Raw genomic sequence first — 13,817 nt, 5'->3', positions numbered from 1 at the left:
ACGAAATCCCATTTCATGCCATTCATGATGGAGTGTGACCGACATTTGAAGGTGTAGCAGGCGGCGCGCCGTCTGCTACAAAGGTTTCCGAAATTTGCTCTGAGGTGGGCATAACCTGTGGCAGCGCTGAATGTGAACTTTTGAGTGAGGTTAAACTTGCTTATCACAGCAAGAGGCGTGACGAATCAACACGTAAAGCAATTGTCCTCCATGACAGTGGCAGATCCCACTCTGCAGCCGTCACATGTGTGCAGAATTAACCTGTTTCACGACGCTTCTGCACATGCTCTGTGACCCTGATGGTGCCAAAAAAGGTTCCCTACATATCCAATAGATGGCGCTAATAATGTGCCGGCTGTGCTTTGGTGCGTGCCAATCGTGTTTTGCTGAACAGCCGCAAGGATGCGACACAAGCGTGAAAAAGGTTCATTTAGGGAAATGGGCCACCGGAACACCCTCCCTATAGCCATGACTAATGCCCTTTCTTTTCTGCGATTCTGCAAAAATTCGCGGAATTGTAGGTCTGCCGCGGAACATGAGGTTTTGCGCAGAATTTTGCAGAAACTGCGTGCTTAACTCAGTTTATGCGCGAGATGAACGGACTTTGTTCGCACCGGGTCGGCGTGCGTTGATGTGCCAACCGGATAAGGCCACTAGGCCGTGATATGGCCCCAACTGTGTGCTGGAACAACCCTTTAACGTATTGGGATTCTGGAGTGGAATGCAAACGCTGACCCCTACTTTGGTGTCCACAGCTGTCAAGTACCTCTGTGTGACAGTAAATTCTGTACATGCAGAAAGGTCACTTAGCAAGTACAATTTGATAGTCAGTGAGAAACGTCACTCCCTCTCGGAAGAAAGTACAATGTATCTTGTTACGCCAAGTCACAAAAGTTTTTGGAGTTGTAACCGTGTTCCTCCACACTAAGAGCTAACAGAGAGTATTTTCTGTCTGAACTAGGGCAATTTGCCTTTTACCGCGGAAAAATGCAGAATTCATAGTTCCCTGCTGCAGAATTCAGGATTTGCCGCAGCAGAAAAAGAAGGGCATTAGCCATGACTAGGGTTTCGGAGTTTATTTCTGGGCGTTACCGGAGGACATTTTTTTTCGGAGTTTATTGTTTTTCCAAGGAACTGAGTTTTTCGGAGCGTATGATTTACAGCTCAGTTATTATCTGAAATTCGGAGAAAACTTGAAGACGCATGCACAGTTGTGCAGCGAAAACGCAGTTGTCACATTTATTGCTTCAACACTAAAGAAACACAAGATCAACAATACATTTCGTGCGACACACACTGAGGTGTTGCGCATTTCCAAATGCACCCTTTCCGTGTGCAGTGTTCACTGTTATGCGGCAGTACTTACGTACGAGAACCTCTGCATCGCGATCGCGGGACTATGTGAACTCCTCGAAATCAGGGTACCCCTTGATGTAGTCGCAGGGCAGCTTTCGCTTGCGTCCCATCTTGTAGTCAGCACTGCAACTAGTTGCCCTTTCGAATAGACCACTCCGTTTGACCTCGGTTCGATGCTTATTTCATTGCTTAGGTCATGTGTCGGACAAAGAAATCGGGAAACAGACTGGGGGAAATCCCGGACGGTGAATCCTCAAGTTGTCGAGATGACTGCTCACGCAAACCATTATACGTTGCGGTGGGGCAGGTATCCGAGGCCAGAAGAAACCCAGGACACAAATGGAGGCAAAGGACAATAACTAGGGCCTGACTTTTTAGGGTGAAACCCGTATCCGCCCGATATTTACCCCCCGAACGAAATCTGTAAAATCCGGGTTTAACCCGAATCTACCCGAAAACATCCGGGTCGCGTAGCACAAACATAAGCGTGCATTAAAATAAAGTTTGATAACATTGCTAAACATTAGTTCCATGTTAAGACAAATTTTTATTAAACAAAAAAAAATCACCCGAATACACCCGAATTCCTGACGACAGAATATGCCGTAACGGGATTTAACCCGAATACACCCGAATTTTCAAATGAAAAATATCACCCGATATTTACCCCCCGAATTTGGCCAAAAATAAAACCCGAAAAAGTCAGGCCCTAACAATAACCCGGTTATCTGGGAAAACATCTGCCAAGCGGAGTTTTTCGGATTAATCCGAATTCCTTAAAATTCTACCGGAGTACGTTTTCCAGATTTTTTCGGATAAATCCGAAAACCCGGAACCCCAGCCATGACCTATCGCCTCGTGACCTTCACCTGTTTGGGCCACTCAAAGAAGCTCTGGGAGGCCAACGATTCGACGAGGACAACGTGCTGGAGGAGTTTATGTGCAACTGACTGCTGACACAACCCACTTCTCTTTGTGAAGAGGGGATCCAAAAGCTATACCAACCTGCTGGGAAAAGTGCACTCCTACATCGGGAGATTGTGTAGAAAAGTCATGCACACTTGGTTTATTATTATTATTATTTATTATTAGTTATTAACCAGCTCAATTGGCCTAGTGGTTAGAATGATCGCTTTTCACGCCAAGACTGGGATGTGACACTGGTTCGAATCCTGTCACTGGCTGTGCTGTCTGAGGTTTTCCCTGGGTTTTCCAAAGACTGTTCCCCCTGAAGTCTGCCCACGATGCATACTACCCCTCCCACACACTCACTCCTCACTGCTCCCCTATCTCCATCTGTACGCTACTCATAGCCACAGTTGCTTTGTGGTGCTAACACAGTACTATATAAAAAAAGAAACTTTGTTTATATTTCGTACTACAAATACAAAAAGAAAAAAAAGCAGAAAATGAAAGTCTCGTTTAAGTTTGGTCCAACCTCATAGTTCACAACTGAAGGGGATATACTCAGTTTTTTTGTTTTTTTTTTCATAATATGCTGTATTTGAAAAATGACATTTGGCAGTCAAAAACAAATGAGGCAGACATGGTGCTTCTGTATAAGGCTGTAGGGAGCTAGCTAAACAGTGAGGAGCTGTTGTAAGGCTGTTGTAAAGACAGTTCAAGTGTCCTCTGAGGGCAGTGGGGGAAGGCAGTACACACGAATGAGTTAATAAGGAGTTAAACAGTGAGGGGATGTTGTAGGGCACATCAAGGGCCCTACGTGCCTAAGACTTTACTGAACCAATTGATAGAAAAAAAAAAGCATAACACAAGCAACACCATGAGGAATGTGCAGCTGGACCCCTTGCGATTATTAAGCCAGATAAGAATTTAGGCCGTTGACCTATTTGTGTGATTCCGGTCTCGATATTTAATGCAACGAGGGAACTTCCCTACTTCCGACAATCACTGCAGTGTGTTGTGTTAGTCATTCTTCTGTGTGTTTCAGTATATGTTATTTGTGGTACTCATAAGTTTCTTTCGATACAGGTCTTATGAGCACTAAAAAAAAACAATGCCGCCACTTTCAAAGTTAAAAAAAATAAAAAAAACATGCTTTTGCATAGGGGACCTTTCCTAGCACAACTTGAACTCGAATGGAAGTGGAAGTCCAGTGTGTTAAGAACCTGCTTGGTCAGAGTTGTCTTTTATGTTCTAAATGTTGCATTTCCTTCAGCTTGCCTCAATTCAGCCAACGAACATTTCTTCACGTGCACAACGTTGGGGTCGCACCTCATAGGTTGAAGCACAAAAGTCGGCAAGCCACTATCCCCCCTATACTAGAGAGTTGACACGTGTTGAGACTACGCAAGACGATGATGACAAAGATAGAAATTTTATTACCGTTCATAAGAACCATGTAGTTTTAAGTTAGCAAACAGGTAGCATGGGCTGGTGCACTGTAAGGGCTGTATACAAGCGTAAGCTATAGTACATGAACATAAATAGAGGAGCACTTTATCCGTAAGCTCAGAGAAACAACTGTACATGTGATGCGTGAATGTCAGTCAGGCTGGAACTGTAGGCATTGAACTTTCCTGCAAAGAGTCCCTCGAGTGACTGGCTGCTGCCTCTGCGAGACCTGGAGTATCATTTGGCTGCACCAGGTACACATTCTCACGCTCCCTGCTGCCACTGATGAACAGGTCCACCCTTTGGTTGCACAAGAAAAAGCGCAGATTAGAACGAGATCTCCAAATTAGGTAGCGGGGTCTAAATAGACAGCCAATCCCATACAGAACAAACTCTATCTCCCTCTGTGTCCTCTTATGCTCCAAGTTGGTGCCTTAACTGTCAAAAAGTGTGTCGAATTCAGGTGCTGCATCTGAACTTTGTGCAGCAACTGTTTCATATTCTTTGTGAAATGAGCACTTATGCATCAAAGAGCTTCAATTCATTGCGAACTTTCTCAGATTCTCCTCGAATACACCACCGCCATTGTTAAGGACTTCGGTTTTCCGCGATTCCGCGAAATTTCGCGGAGATTTCCGGATATTCGACTAGTATTCGATAGTCGAAAGTCACCTCCCGAAAGTGGGCTTCACCTGACGCTTCCATGCATGAGGTGAAGTCCGCTCTACAAAATTTAAGCCTATGCTTACGAAATTGTCCATGCTGCAGGACAAACGCAGACAGATTGTAGTTCAGCTTAAGATAATGTTAGCCCAAGTTTATTGTGCACCCTTTGCCTGAGGCAGGGGCGGCGACCCTTCCGGGTGGTGGTGGCGGTTCCGGAGGCGGTGGTGGGATCTTGATTGGATGTCTGGGAGGATTCCTTCAAAAAGTTCAGACTTAAATTATGCCTACAGCCAAGGAAAAAAAAAATATATAATACTAAGAAAAGGATGTCCTAAAGATTTAATTTCCCCAGGGCATATATTGTAAACCCCTTCCTATAAAGTTCCTATAAGGTGCTGAAAGATGTTTCAGCAGGTATCAAATGATTGCTGGTGACAGACCGCACCAAAGGAGGACACTGATCCACAACAACGCTTTGAACCTGTAATTTTATAAAATATTTTTTTGTTCCCACATTATCCAAGAAATAAAGTGTCTCCCATATATTTCAAGCAGCCGTTGACTGCTCGCCGAGGGAAATCGCAGAATTTGCAAGTCAGTGTCGCAGAATTTTGAATTTGCCGCAGCAGAATACAGAGTGCCTTGGCCATTCTTATTGTCTTCCCTACCTTGTTGATTTCTTTTCTTGTTCATTTCCCCGGAATTAACTTCTTCCCCATTTTTCATGCATTCATTGCCCATAACTGAGCGTTTAGTAGACCCGTCCTAGCTCCTCACCACTCCTCAACAGACCTTCTCGACAACATGCACTTCCTCCCACCTGACCTGCACAATGAAGCTCCCACCCCCAGATACATCACCCGCGGCTTATCGTCTTCATCACCTCTTCGTTCGCACCAATGCGTTTCACAGATCAATGCAACCTCCATACACAAAACCACACCTCACCAGGTGGACGCCAAAGACCACTAATCCAAATCAATGGGCCCTATATGATACTGCTGACGACGACCGTATCAAACCTGGACACGTCCTCAATCCGAACGTTTCAGTCTCAGTTCCGTACTGTCTTCCTCAGGGTGTCTATCAAAACTGTAGCCTTCAAATTCCCTGACTTTTCCAGGTTTTCAGAGACTATATTTCAATTATTTTTATTTTATTTCTCTGACCAAAACAAAAAGGGAACTTGGTGCCTGCTGCTATGTTTTGATACAGGCCCTCATAAAATGGATGATTTATTGAGAAAGTTAGTAAGACTGTCCTATTTTTCTGCCCCTGGGCTTGCTGTACAGGCGGACTGCTGCTCGCGGCAATGTTGCTGCGGCGTCGCCCTCAACCACTCATCAGCACACGTGCAAATTCCCTTTTTTTTAAGGGAATTTTAGCGAATTCCCTGACAATCCCACGACTTTTCCCATAGATTGAGAAGTTACCCGTCAAAAAGAACTCTTTACAAGTTAAGTTACCGTGTGCAAAATGTAACTAAGTTAATAACGAAGTTCTCCAGCATGAAATGTAACTCGCAGTTACTGAGTTACTTAAAAAAAAAGAACGAGTCACTTCCAAGTTACTGCGGACACAAAATTGCATTACGCAGGGGCAGCGCATGTGAGCAGTTGAGTTAGACTTTGGGTTGCCTGCGGAGGAGTGCAACACGCTTAGATCGTTTCCGTTTACGTCCAACAATAGACCTCTCCCTGTTTGTGAACAAATGACGCATAGTGTTCGACAGCGCCAAGATTTGGTAGAACCGAACTACGCTCGAAGCTAGGGGTGAACAAGGTCGCACCCGAAAGCCACGGTCTTGAGGGGGTTACGACATGGTCCCTTAAAGGAATGCGACCCTCGGTCCTACTTTTCTTCCAATGGGAGACAGCGAACATGCCCGTTTGTGAGACCAAGCCCTCCCCTTCCGACTTGTTTCGGTTTCAGTCTGTCTACCAATGTCGTGATGACGTTTCTCTGGTAGAGGTCTATTCGAACGCTTTGCATCTTACCCCCTGTGGGCACACAATGGATCAGCTACATTTCAATGGCAGCGGTTCTTACTTCCTGAATAAAATACTGTCATTGATTGAACATCACGTTTTATGGCAAAAAATGACATGAAGGAACCGGAGAGAAAGCAAGAAAATATGTGAACGTGAGTGAAGAGAGAGTTAAAAGTAACTTGGAACTTAACTTAAGTTACTTTGGCAAAGTTACCTGAAAAAGGAACGAGTTCCTCTGAAAGTTACCACGGCGCAAAAGTACCGAGTTAAGTTAAAAGTTAGCAAAAAAAAAAAAAAGGAACTTAGCTACAGTAACGAGTTACCTCGAACTCTGACTTTTCTAGTCACATCAAAATTCCCCGATAATTCCCTGTTTTCCAAGTTTTAAAGTGTCGGTAGACACCCTGATAACGTAGATGACGACAGTTCTCGAGAGCTCAAGCTGCAGTGCTCAAGAATGACAAGCTGGAACACAGCATTCATGAAAGACACTCTGTCCTTCACTGACTGTTTCACAGCCTGTGTTCTATGTTTGCATTCTGGCTGTGTCTCCTTGTTCTAGATTTAGTGCAGCCTTCTTATTTGAAGTCTCGAACCATATTTTTTTCCCACAGCTGCGAGCAGGACCCTTAATCTGTCAGCAGACAAATTAGAAATTTCACAGAAATAGCTACACAAATAAATAATGGGACACATAGGACAGACAACCAGCTAACTGTGCATTGAAAATGGAATTTGAATGAACGAAGTTCTCGTGACTAACTGCAATATCACCACATGAGGTATGGAAATTAATTGAACTCTATACGTATATACATAGGTGTGACCTTGAAAAAAACATACCCTATGCGGCATTTGAATACATAGGGATGACATCTGCATTGAGTTTGTTATAAATGGGACTGACTTGCACGGAAGAAAAGCAGCCAAGTTTCGGACACTGCTAAGCAAGAGAGTAACAAGTATAGGGAAAGTGATGAATCAAAGCTGTGAAAGAGAATGCAGATTCAACTGCAAAATGGTCTTCCACTGAAATAGTGTCATTCTTGATGAGTAGCGTTCATGAAATGTGACAGTTCAGACATGGGCCCATTCAGTAAAGCTTGTGGACAGGGGCAAAGTCTTATCTTTGGAATAGATTAGATACATGGCTTCTGCTGATGCTATTCCTGAAACAAAGCTTTGCAAGAGTTTCTTGGTGGTGATCACCAGGGGAGGTGACACGCGCCTATCGAACATCACACTTGCTCGTAATCAAATCATGACTACCCAGAAGTGATGCCATGCAAGAAGAATGGAACATTACATCACGTTTGGTATTGTCAAGTGAATAAAATGAACATTTCTTTTCTGTCAAACTGAATTAGAAAAAAGAAAAAAAGCGGTATACTTTCTCAAGTACAGACTTATTTCTGAACCCTTGTATAGAATATGCAGGGTGTTTTTTCTTTAACATGTACAAATTTTTATGAAAACCTTCGACACCAGCAGAAATGCTGTTTTGCGAGTGAATTACATGGCCAGCAGCACATTGTTGCCGTAACTTTCCGCGTAGAAGCCGCAGGACCAATTTTTAAGCACGTTTTGAAAAGTTTGGGGGCAGATAAGCCGCACTCTCAGATATGCCGCGGCCAATACGACGCGACTGATTTGTGCGACAAAGATGACCATTGAGAAGGCCATAAACCCTGTGGTTCATACTCCGAAGTCGGCACTGTGTACAACAAAGGAGGTCAATTCTGGTGCTCTACCAAGATCGGATTGTGCCCTTGTTGTGTGTTCTTTATGGATCGACGGGTCAGTGGCCTTCCAGAAGACATGAATCACTGTCACCACTTTCGTTAAAGCTTCTTGGGGGAAGGCACCAGGAAGGTCAGCCTACACGAATGTGGACGTGCCCCTGTTACGCACGGTTCCTGCATTGGCAGGGCTGTGCTGTTCCAGAGACGCTGTCAGCCCTTTCGTTAAAACTGGCGCATACCAGGGAAATACCGGGGGGGGAAAAAAATAGTCATCAGATAAGCCGCACCTGTGGATAAGCCGCAGAGCGGCCGTGAGAAAAAAGGATGCGCATAAGCCACGGCTAATACGCGAGAAATTACAGTACTAGCTAGGGCCCGGAAATTTAGGCACCAGAAACGATGGAAACACGCAGGCGTTTAGGACTTGAAGAACAGCAAAAATAGGCGATAAAATACAAAAATTGGCCCCTAAATCTGGTACACTCTGTCTTTGTTGGTGCTTTAGAATGCTCCAGGAAATAAGGCTACGGAACCGTACGAGCTTTGACTTCTACACAAATGCACAGGCGGCCTAGAACCATACAATACTGAATAATACTTTTAGTTCTTCGCCATCGAAGAGCTCGAAAGGCCAAATTTTTCGATCATATATACATGAACCACTTCTAGTGACCCATGCTACTGAAGGAAACCAAATGAAAGAGAGAGAGAGAAAAATGAAAAAAAAAAAAAAAAAACACAGAAAGGAAAGGCAAAATGCAGCACTCAGCATCAGACTGAAAGGCACATGTGCACTTGCACCTCTAAAGAAGGCTGTTACATCATGTGAAAATGTTAAAAAAGGCTACAGTTCAAAATATAGTCAATAAAAAGGCAGGCAAACCCCCGAATTGTTGCGTTTAGGCGTCCATAGGCAAATGCCTAAAATTCTGGGCCCTATAGATTACTAATCTGTTATACTAACTTTTTAATTAGAGGTTTTCAGGAAAATAACATTCCAGAATTGACATTTAATGCCAGCCCATTTTTTTAAAATCGTGAAAGGAGCGTGAACTTTGACATGTCCTTTATCATCTTTTGGTGTACATGTTAACCGAAACCACAAGCACAGGAACGACACCCCTTTCAGCACAGGCAGCTCGTTGGCCGCTATGCAGCTTATGTGGTGAACAGGCCATCGCTGCATAGCACATTCCGATGTGGAATTGGGATTGTCTTACCTGTGCTCGTAATGCCTGTGGTTTTAGTTTCGGTTGAGCTTTGAAAAACGGTAAGTGGGCTGCGCACAACCCACTTTCTAATAAAACATCCATTTAAAGAGATACCACAGTGTATGTAATGTACCCCCAAGACAAGGCATAGATGATGAAGTACATGTACTTCAGGGGATGACTAGAAAAGACAGAATGCCATGCCATGCCATGCTCCATGTGGCATGCACAATAAAGTCTTCTCAGCATTCAACTACTGCAACATGCTTAAGGGCACAGCCAGTGTGCAAGCTAAGCTAAACTTAGAAATATACCTTTGCAACACAACATCTAATTAGAAGACTCCACCTTTTCCATCTGGAAAAGACTAGTGAACTTGTCAGCAGACTAAGAAAACACTTAGAATTAACGACTAGCTAACACAGCATACACTTGTGCAAAAAAAGAAACATTGAGCATGCAAGTTCTAGGAACGTATGTTCCTGTGACATGTATACAGATTTGAGACCTCAAAAAACGAGGTATTTCAAGAAGGCCCCCTTGGCTGAATACTGAGTAAAAAGCTGATGCCAACGAAGAACTTTCGTTTTGGTAAAGCACAGGGGTAATCGACACAAGATTAGGAACAGCTGCAAGAGATGCTTTGGTATTCTTCCTCAGCTCGACTGGTAAACAGTGCTGGTGTGCTCTTATCATGGATGATGACAAATGCACCGCTAGTGCTGCGTATTAGTAGGGTAGAGGAGGAGGAGCTGCAACACTAAAGTGTCTCTTCTGGCCTCCCGGCATCCCCGTTTATCAACCAGGTGGATGAACCCAAAATTGACAGCTGGATAGCTGATCCAAAGAGTGCATTGGTGCACTGCTCAGTGCAGGAGATATGTAAACTGAAACTAATTAATTACGGTCAAACTCCTTTATAGCGAGCACCTTTTTAATAAAAATGCCACTACAGCAAATGATTTTGTGGTCCCACTGGAGCCCTATAGATCCAATAACAAACATTCTTTTTAATGAGAATCCCTTTACCACAAATTTTTTTTTTGTTGCCCACTGAGTATTGTTCTAAAGGAGTTTGACTGTACTTGGAAAAATCACTAACACACACACACATTTTTTGTCGACACATACATTTTTGTCAACACACGACACATTTTTTTCATTGAATATTTTTCGCTGAAGGTCCCGATACGTAACACGCACTATTTAATTAGAGAGTGCATACAAATGAGTCGCTCACAACTCAGTTCACGGGCACGATGTCTCAAGGATCTTTACCAAAAAGAAAGTTCTTCGAATGCACTACTTGACAGAGTTACTCAGCCAGGGGACCTTCGTGAAACACCCAGTATAAACGAGGCCAAGATTGCCTGTTTATATGTTCTAGTCAACTACTGTACTTGTTCTTTTAACATGAGTTGGTCTGTTGTACACCACATTTTCCTTTTTCTGTTATTTTTATTTAATTTTTCCAAAAAGTGGAATATTTTTTTTGTGCATATTTTGCAAATAAGATACATTACACTTATTGTAAAAACAAATAAAAATCCCAGAAAAAGGAAAATGTTTTTCTGCAGTAGTACAAAATTTCCAGGAATTTTGTACTACTCTAGCCACGTGGGATTGCTGTCACACATAAGTACAATCTTAATTAGTCACACGTATCAATAATACAACATTAACAGTCACCGGACAACCTGGCAGCATGCTGTATAGTCTGCAGGAGTACAGCGGGAATCCGGTGAACAAGCACTTTGGATTGGACACTCAAATCTGGCACTTGTTTCCTCCATAATAATAAGTCAGATTACGTGTATACTCTTGATGTGCTATGACATTTATTGCCTTCTTTGGCAAGCCCCAGACAGGCATCTCAAGCAACCTACAGTAGACTCCCATTAATTCAAACTCTGATACTTCATACTTTCGGTCAATTCGAGCTTGATAGGTTCGAGGTTCAATTGATAGTGCTGCAAAATCATTTAAACCTGTGCTCACTCTTGTTACAGATCATAGCAAAACGTATGCGTAGCTATCCATACATAAATAAAAAGAAAAAGCAAACAAAGAAACAAAAACGAACAAACACGTTTTTTAGACAAATTTCTTTTCATGCAAGCTTCCGATAATCCATACAAAAACCTGTGGTCTGCTGAAGTTACAATTAACGACAGCCTACCGTATTCACATGTGACTTTGACCCAGGCTTATAATAGTATCGGCCATACTTCAGTGGGTAAACCCACTAGGGCAACCGTAGCACATACTACAGCACGCGGTGAATACAGTGGCAACCCAAAAACTCCGATGACTTACTTGTCATAAATAACACCGTCGACCCCTTTCATTTTCAGGCTCGAAATCGTGTCGCTGTGGTTGTTGTCTTCGCCCCAGCAGAAAAGGATGAGCTTGTGCTTCTTAATGAATGGGATCAAAGCTGGATTTTTGAGCAGATCTTCAGTGTGCACGTTCACCCCCTGCAAAAGCGAAAGAGGGTATTGCTTCTGCCCTAACGTATTTCCCAAAGGCGTGCAAATATTCAAAATATTGAATACGATGAAAGATGAAAGGTGCGTCATCTGAAGGGACAAACCAGTCACTCTCTCTCACTCATCCTCCTTTCACTCTTACATTTTTGCACACTCATACACACATTCATACGACAGGGATCGACGCAAGCGGCAAATGTTGAACATGGAGAACATCAGTTCTCCATGTTTGAATACGAGTCAACTACTGTAAACATAGTTTTATTCGCGATGTATAAATTTTCGCGAATTTCGCGACCGCTACAAAACCACGAAAAATTTTAGTCGCGAACACAGCTTGATGTTTATCCCGCGAACGGGAAAGCCCCGGAGTCGCGAAATTAAATACTCGCAAATACCTTCTCAAATGACGGAATGTGCAATTCGCGAAAATTAATACATCGCGAATAAAAATACGTTTACAGCATTTCCAATATGCGATTCATATTCGAAGAAAATTATATTCTTGAATTTGTACGTTGCAGTAACGGTGACGAACATGAACAGTACGACAGCTACCAACGATGCACGGAACATTCGAGGTTGCTATGCTGTGTGAATGCGTCGCTACAGATTCGCTAACCAAAAGTGAAACTAGTGGGCAGTTGTGTACAGCCTCCATTAAAGTTCATCCCAGCCAAACATGAAACCGCAAATCATTTAGCTTATCGTCAGCACAGTCGCAGCTTCAGTTGATTGCCGATGAACTCTGAACACTCATGTGAGGCCTAATGTCCGATTAAATTGGGTACAAATATCGAAATTTTGTTGGTGTTGATCTGAACACTGATGTTCACTATGGCTGCAGCCACACCCCAAGTCTCGAATCCGTTTGATTTCACTTTTGATTTGTAGAAGTAACCTTTGTATTGCTATACTTCGAAACTTGAACATAGTAATCAGCTATAACTGAGGAGTGAAATGTGTTAGTTAAGGCCCCGGGTTTTCTGCTGCGGAAAGTTCAAAATTCTGCGGCAGAGACTCGTAACGGAACCCAACAGACATCTGCCATGTTTGTTTACATTAGTCCACCCAGACACGGCACCGCGCCATGTAAATTCTGTTTAAAAATGGTGGCCCATTTCACATGCAAATGGTTGACACAAGCAGGCTGCACGCCATGACGAACTGTGTATGGCACTGGCTTGTCTGCCGGATTTATTTGCTAGGTATTTCCACCCAGCGCAACATCTTGGGGTGCTAACTTTGCCTGCTAGTCCCTCTCTCCCCGCCGTTTATGTGTCACGGGGTGCCGTGCGCGCTGTGTCAGGATGAGAACTGGTGTCACGATGTTCGCAATTACGTTAGAGCTGACGGGAACCAACAATTCGATCGCAATATCGGAGTTATCGTTCTATCGAATATCGTAACAAACGGGCTCGACTGTATACGCATTCGAAAATTTCAATGTTCGCACACACTTAGTATTTTCCCATCACCACAAGGACGTGGGTACTTAATGAGTTCACATACTAGGATATCGGTGCACAATGCAAAATATGTGGCAATGTGCACGGTCGACGTTCTGGGGTCCAAGTACGGCGGGTATTTCTCAGTCTGTCCCTGAGTAAGGAACAGGAGCGGGTACTTGTTCTGCTTTAGCCGGATCCTAGAATGATACAGAAACAAAAATTCATCTCTTTAATTTCATCATTTTATGGACAGCATCAATAAGGACGATAAAGTATAAATAGGGCCCTGTGTTTTGGGGTTTTACATTGTTTGAAAATCGGGGGATCAAAATCAGGTGTATTTGCGGGGCCGTAACACAGGGCAATATCAGGTGGTGAAGCAGATTTTCGTATGAGGGGGAAAAAAAAGTGCTTCTTGCATCTTACATGAACATGAGATGCGGATGTAGCATCCTCTAGTGCCGGTATTGGTGAGTGAATTTGCACTTTGCCATAGTTCCTCTTCAGCTTTTTTTTTTCTTTTTCGGGTTTTACCCTAAAACACAGGGCCCCAAGT

The 13,817-nt window shown here is 43.4% G+C and overlaps 1 protein-coding gene across 5 annotated transcripts in view; it reads right to left on the bottom strand.

Moving 5' to 3' along the window:
• Positions 1-3,678: 3,678 nt before the first annotated feature.
• Positions 3,679-13,817, bottom strand: part of LOC135368106 (glycerophosphocholine phosphodiesterase GPCPD1-like) — a 52,033-nt gene continuing 41,894 nt past the window's right edge. For all 5 annotated transcript variants that reach the window (XM_064601187.1, XM_064601189.1, XM_064601185.1 and 2 more), the window contains 3 exons: positions 13,323-13,458; positions 11,638-11,798; positions 3,679-4,011 (listed from right to left, as the gene is read on the bottom strand). In XM_064601187.1, the coding sequence (XP_064457257.1) occupies positions 3,867-4,011; positions 11,638-11,798; positions 13,323-13,458 (442 nt within the window). In that variant the 3' untranslated portion in view covers positions 3,679-3,866. The remainder of the gene's footprint in view (positions 4,012-11,637; positions 11,799-13,322; positions 13,459-13,817) is intronic.

This window comes from Ornithodoros turicata, chromosome 9, assembly GCF_037126465.1.
Source record: "Ornithodoros turicata isolate Travis chromosome 9, ASM3712646v1, whole genome shotgun sequence".
Lineage (NCBI taxonomy): Eukaryota > Metazoa > Arthropoda > Arachnida > Ixodida > Argasidae > Ornithodoros > Ornithodoros turicata.
This window is presented reverse-complemented; position numbering and strand designations above follow the sequence as displayed.